Here is a 7,079-nt window from a genome sequence, read left to right on the forward strand (position 1 = left end):
GGAGAAGGGCCGTGGCCGCTAGGTGAGGGCTCCGAGAAAGTGGAAGGTTGCTGAGGTGGGTGGAGTGAAGGCGAACGCGGACGGGTCGGGAGGGGGTCGCTGGGAAGCTTGGGGGCAGCGTGGGAAACTAGGCGGGGGAGCGCAGAGAGGGACCGCTGAGGCTCGGTGCGGGGCTTCTGTTTGGAATTTGGGCCTCCCTGGGCCGCGCTGCGGTGGTGTTTCCCAGCCTGGCTGCACTGGAGGTGGGACAGCGTTGCTGAATGCGGCTGTTAGCTGCTGCCTAGCTCTGGCCTGGCCCCACCCGGTGGTGCGGTCCGGCTCCAGCGAGGTCTTCAGGGGTCTGGATAGGCAGGGTGGTGTCAGGTTGATTCCTTCGTTTCCCTGTGCTCCAGGGCAAGATTCAGGAACCTTCTTCTATATTTGCTTTCGAGTCAGTATAAGAGAGGCCAAGACAAGTACAAGCTCCTCCGTTTGACAGACTTGCCTGTAGCTCCTTGAGGACTGGAAGACTTGCTTACTCATCTGATTAGTCGTGGTAGGAGAACAGAGGGAAGACCTCGGTAACTTTATTATTATTAGAAAATTGCTTGCAGAAATAATTACAGGACGTGAGCATTCCACAGGTTAGCGTATAGCAATTCTGTAATGAAAGCAGTAGCAGAACTCTAGTGATGCTCCGTGTTTTCTGAGTACGTGAGACTTTGAATATAAGCATTTATCCAAGATTTTGGTTAACTACTTTCAAAGAAGAATGGAATAGGGTATTTGTGTTGCAAGGTGAAGTAGCTTATTCTTTTCTAAATCTGACAGGTTTTATTCTAGGTACGTCATCCTCAAACGTTGCTTAATTGTGGACCTGTTGATAAATGTTGATAAACTAATGAAGAACTGATTGTTATTACCTTTGCAGTAATAACAATAAACATTGGATAAACATTAGACAGTGCACTTCTTATACAAAAGTGTATAGTAGTTGAGATCTGTACCTGCTCACCCAACAGAATTAAATAGTTATGTGGCATAAGGTTCTCTTACTTCATTGATAGATGTACCTAAATTAAGTACATAGATAATTATTAGAAGAGCTCATTATTGCATGAGCTTAATGCGTACAGAATTTATTGAATTCTGGAATGTGGTTTAAGTAGCTGCAGGATATGCACCTGGAAAGTGCAACTTATGTGTCCCTGTTTGATCGAGAAACACAGGGTGAAGAGATGTAAGCAAAAAAAAGTATTTAAGAGACTTTATTTTGAAAGGGCTTGTAAAAATAGTTTGGAATGGCAAGGCTGAAGTAGCTGGCAGTAGCAATGCTAAGATACTGACAGCATATAAAATGTTTTCTAAAAAGTAAATTGAATAATTGACAGTATCTAAATATAAGACTTGCTCTCTCTGATAACCCTGTGAAGTTTAAATTGCTGCTTATACTGGAGTTTTATTTGTATTTGATTTTTATTTACATCTTATTCTTAAATTTGAGTTTGATTGATTTGTTCAAGGGCAGCATTAAATCTGTGTTTGCTAGTTTAAAACATTGTGAAACTTAAGTCCCATTTTTTTACTATGCTTTAGAAATCAAATATAGCAAAGAACTTCATTACAGAACTCCTAATGTAAAGAATTGTAGAAAAAGAAAAATTCAGGTGTATTTTGTTATCAGAAAGTTGAGATGGTGAGCCAGAGCAGAAAACCTGAAGGACTAACTTAATGATCTCTGGCTGTCATGAGTTATGAAAGAGGGGTTTGCTTTTTCTTAATGGAGGACATGAGCTATTCCTTTTAGATCTTTTCAGTGTTCAGTAGCAGAAGCAGGATGGTTGACCTTAAGAGAGTGCAGCAGGTGATTATGCAAGCATGATGCAGGTGTGGGTTAATGAAGTAAATTAAAACAATCACTATGTGAGATGAACACATAAGTCTGCATCTATAAAGCACAAACAGGAAGAAAGCCCTAAAGACTTGGCAGGATGTACATGTGTGTGGTTCTTAGTGCCCAAGTCATAAAATTTCAGGTTAGTGAAGTGGTGAGAGAAGGTATGTGGGAAAACTTGGTACTAAAAATATGTCTGATATTGTGCATGGAGAATACTGGAACGAACTATCCATATGGTATCTAAGTACACTGCTCAAAATACAATTTGTTTCAACTGCTGCCCCTTAACACTTGATATCATGCAGGCTGCTGGCCAAATAAATGCTTAAGAGGGCATGGGTAGATTAATCTTGCAGGCCTTTTGCTCTTGTCTCACAGCATTCATTTTAGCCCCCTGACTTGCCTATTGGAAATGGTATTATTTTTTCCATTTTTGGTTCTTGCTTTTTAATTTTGTTTAGAGGGAATTGACTTTCACATAAATGTTTAATTTTCATATGTATTAGGTGTTCAAAGGTTTTGAATTCTGCCTGACAAATTTTGAGACCCATGCTGGCTAGCAAAAGTGTTCTGACTTTAACGCTGCTCAGCCTGTAAGTTTGTTTATTCAACTTTCAGGAAAGTAACACCAATCGTCTCTGAGTTATTCTTACATTACATTTAAATCAGTGTAATCTAGTGATGGGGGACATGTTACATCTGGAATGTTCAGGGTCTTGTTGTACATCCTTTTGGTCAGGTGTCAGCCAGCATTCTGTCTTTGAACATTTGCCTTTCTGCACTCTGTTTTAAATATAATATGCACAGGGATATTATCTGTCCTCATCTTCTAGTAGGAACAGCTCACTCTGTCCTTCATGGAAATCATGAGACATCATGTGCTTATGTGGAACTGTTTCTTGAAGTCATTATATATGCCACAATTATCCCCTAAGTTCTCATATGTTTGTTTCAAAATATATTTTTTTTGACAGATGAGTTGTTGAAAAATAAAATTACAGCTTTTAATTATTGTTGAAGCTACTTGTCTTGTGTAAAAGACATTTTTTTACCTTCAGTTCTTACACTGAGGGTTTCATATGTAAACCTTTCTATGCAATGGTATTTATTAGATTAATTCTTTGATATCAAAGATATGGTAGGTGTTTTCCTTTATAAAGCAATCTGATATGCAGATGAGCTAAGCCAGCCTATTGTTAAATAGAGGAAAGTGTGCTTGACTTGGCTGAACTCTGGAAGTGAATGATCTGCTTTTTATTATGTTCACCTTAGGCGAGTTAAACAAACTGAAGCTGAGCACGAGTGTCTAATAGTCGTGTCTTCCTGCACCTCACAGTCATCTCTAGGCCAGTTGTATTTTCATGCTCCTGTTGTTGCACCAGCTAATCAGTCACTTGGTCTTCCAGTAGGGTCACTAGTGGTCAGAGCTACTCTCTTTGGGGTCCTAGAACTCAAGATTAATGTAAAGCTAGTTCAGGTATGGCAGTGTGAAATGTTAGATGTAAAGAAATGTGCTATGTATTTACTTTTGCAACTTTGTATGACAAAGTGAAATGTAAAACAAAGACAGACGCTAAAGTGGTTGTTATGTATATGAAATGTCACTTTGCGGTATTTTTATTTACATTTTCTGTGAATATGGAAACGGTGTAATGGAGTTTGACAGGTGTAAAGCAGTGTGCTTACAAGTCTGGCACTGATTCCTGTAACATGCTGGTCTTCCTCTGCCAGCCTACAGCTGTAACTAACTTGTTGTGGAATGTAAAACAACTTGTTCTTCAAGTATATTTCCTTTTCTTTTTAGGAACTGGAGAAATGGCCACTACACAATCTGTCTTCACATTTGCTCTCTGCATTTTAATGATAACGGAATTAATACTGGCTACAGAGAGCTATTATGATATCTTAGGAGTTCCAAAAAACGCATCTGACCGCCAGATAAAGAAGGCATTTCACAAGCTGGCTATGAAATACCACCCAGACAAAAATAAGAGTCCTGGAGCAGAAGCGAAATTTAGAGAAATTGCTGAAGGTAATATACACTATCTATGGTCATAATTTAATACATGTCTTATATCTATATCCTAAGTGCATTTTGTTTTTACTGAATAAGAGGTATAAAGGGTGTTTTTTCTGAATTCCACTTAAGTACTGTCAGATATCAAGCATCAAAATCTGAGTTGTTTCTGTGTCCTTGCACATAGAAAGGCCTTTTACACAGTTTATGCATTTCTGCTTAATAGGCTTTTGGCGTATTCTTCTCACAAAACATACTTGGTAGTAGGACAGCTTTAGCCCTAGGATCTGTTTCATAAGATCTGGCTCAGAATTACTATGAGGGCTTCAGGAGAGCCTGACAGCAACCTTGAAGTAACTGTGGGGAGATTATTAGAAACCACACAGCAGGGTGCTTCAGTGGGTCATGGTGGAAATACAATAGACAACAGGTGCAAGTGGTTATAAGCAGAAACTTTTTCACCTTGAGGATGATGGTTGGATTTTGAGGATCTCGGAGTTCTTTTCCAGTCTTAACAATTCTGTGATTCTGTTCTACAGCCCAGTGTTAGAACAGATTACCTAGAGAGGTTGTGCAGTCTCCAGCCTTGGACACTTTTCAGGAATGACTGGGTAAAGCGCTGACTAACCTAGTCTGATCTCATAACTGACCCTACTTTGAGCACGAAGTTAGAGTAGAGACTGAGGTCATGTCTAACTTGAACTATCTGTGATCCTACAAATATAACACTTATAAGTGTTGTGTGATAAAATGGTGCAAGTGGATAGTCAAGAACAGAAAGACTTGCTGAAAAATAAGGTATACCCACTTCTGTTCCCTGTAGACTCAGGTATAACACCCACCTATTAGTGTAGTTCTCTTAACTAAGCTAAATGGGATTTCTGGCTTTTACCTTCTTGTCTACAGAAGAGTTGTTTTGAAAGAGAAGTGGTTAGTAATATAATGAAGGGGAGTGACAGCCTCATTAGATACTCACTGCAGTTGTTAGCACCTACTACAGGAGGAAGTAGGAACTCTTAAATGTTGAATTATATAGGATAATTGCAAGTCTTTGACAAGTAAGAAAATGAGTTTTTAAAATATTTTCTTATCAGAATGAGTGTATTTTCTATCAGAGTTTCTGCCTTGGAATACCAGTAGCTGTAGTTCTAAATCAAAGATTGGAGGGAAATCTAATTTCATTTTGGGTATATTCAATCACAAAATCTAGGTTTATTGCTGAACTTGTGAAAATGGAGAATTGGCACATGGTGAAATTAATTTTCTTTATTTCCTCAGTGTTTTATGTTGTTGCTTGTAGCTGGAACTTGCTGGGTGGCAAGTAGCTTTGCAGATGTTGCCCTGTGTTTCTGTGATAGGAGTGTAGCAGGTCCTTTGTCTTGTTAGGTAGAATGTCTAACTCATCCTGCCCTCCTTCAGGTTTTCTGATCACCACCTCTCACTGTTATTTTGTTTCAAATCTAAATGCTAATATTTATTGGTAGTTAAACTGTGTTGTATTATGTGTAACCTATCCTCATAATATAGCTGTGTTTGTTATTGTAAGTAACTACTTTGACGCAGTTTATTTTGATTTGGAGAAAGGTAAATAAACGTAGAGCTCTTGATTGGGCTTGAACATTGGATGAAAGTCTTGTTTGAAATTTCTTCGGTTCAGGAAGAGTGGGAGAGAAAGCTGCTGTTCTTTGTGTTTGTGTGTGGTTTCTTTTTTCTGATGTTTTGAATGAAATTGAACTGTAACTTCTTTTTTTTTTTTAAATATAAATAGCATATGAAACATTGTCAGATGAGAATAAACGAAGAGAATATGATCAGCTTGGCCGTCACGGAGGAAGAGGAAGTAATGGAAGTCCATTCCATCAGTCATTTAATTTCAACTTTGACGATCTCTTCAAAGACTTTGACCTGTTTAGTCAAAACTCACGGTCAAAAAAGCACTTTGAAAATCACTTCCGAGGTCATCGGGAGGCTCATAACCGGCAGAGACGTTCTTTCCAAGAGTTTTCCTTTGGAGGTGGACTGTTTGATGATGTGTTTGAAAATATGGAAAAGATGTTTTCATTCAGTGACTTTGAAAATGCACACAGACACGCAGTGCGAACTGATGCCAGGTTTCATGGATCCAGCAAGCACTGCAGGACTGTCACTCAGAGACGAGGAAACATGGTTACCACATACACCGACTGCTCTGGACAATAATGTTTCCTTTCTTCTAAACTTTTCTTCTTTACTCAACATCTTCATAATCTTTCTTGGTTTTGTGCTAACATGGAAGAAATTCTCTGAACTGTATTTTCTAAAAAACACTTAAACTACTATAAAGAAGTTGTAGATGAAATTAATCTTCAGAATAGAGACAACATGCTGTTGGGAAGTAAATGTGTCGACAACTACTTAGAATGGGAGAGAAATAGTCTCGTGTGACAGAAAAAATTATATATATTTCAGTTTAGTAAACACTTTCCCTGAATTTGAACACAAGATATATATTTTTCATTTCAGAAATGTAATATAATTTTTTTCATGTAAGCCAGTTCAGGACTGATTGAATTACTGGTGGGTGGATTGAAGCAGAGGAGATACTTTAATTTTGATGTGCTGCTTTTTTTTTTTAAACATTTCTTTCCAAGTTTGCACTTGCAGTTTTTACCTGATACAGATTTACTGTGCAAATTACATAATTTACACAAAATAGCAGCAGAAATATAACTTCCCTGGGTCTTTGTTACTCTCTCTAGCATTGCAAAAGTATTAGTAAAAACCTTACTTTTTGAAGTTGGAAAATAGCAAGGGCATATGTGAAGACTGTGAGTGATGTAGGAATTAGTTTTATTTCTGAATTGGCCTGAAACGATCTTAAGATTTGAATAACCCTTGACTTCTTTAGGGGACATAGGGATATTCATGTATGTAAGTTTGTGTGCACACAAAGTTTTTGTTTTGTTTTTTTTCCCCCCTCCTTCCACAATACAAATATCTCTCTGATAAGGTTTGGGAGGGCACACCCGAAACACTCTTGTTTTGTGCTTGCTATATTATCACATGTGCAATGTACTTTTTGTAACTCACTTTATTGAACTAAAATATCCCTCTGAGATCTTAGGAACTTCAATAGGATAAGCTTGTCTACAGATTCATGGTGTTCCTGAAAGGGCCTTAGTAAAAGCTAGAGTGTTTAGACTGGCA

The 7,079-nt window shown here is 38.2% G+C and overlaps 1 protein-coding gene across 1 annotated transcript; it reads left to right on the forward strand.

Moving 5' to 3' along the window:
• DNAJB9 (DnaJ heat shock protein family (Hsp40) member B9) lies at nt 1-7,079 on the forward strand. Its single transcript, XM_031061391.1, has 3 exons — nt 1-55; nt 3,681-3,908; nt 5,662-7,079. Exons 2-3 carry the CDS (start codon nt 3,692-3,694, stop codon nt 6,090-6,092), a joined length of 648 nt encoding a protein of 215 aa, XP_030917251.1. The 5' UTR covers nt 1-55; nt 3,681-3,691; the 3' UTR covers nt 6,093-7,079.

Source organism: Geospiza fortis, unplaced genomic scaffold (genome assembly GCF_000277835.1).
Source record: "Geospiza fortis unplaced genomic scaffold, GeoFor_1.0 scaffold429, whole genome shotgun sequence".
In the NCBI taxonomy this organism is placed as follows: Eukaryota; Metazoa; Chordata; class Aves; order Passeriformes; family Thraupidae; genus Geospiza; species Geospiza fortis.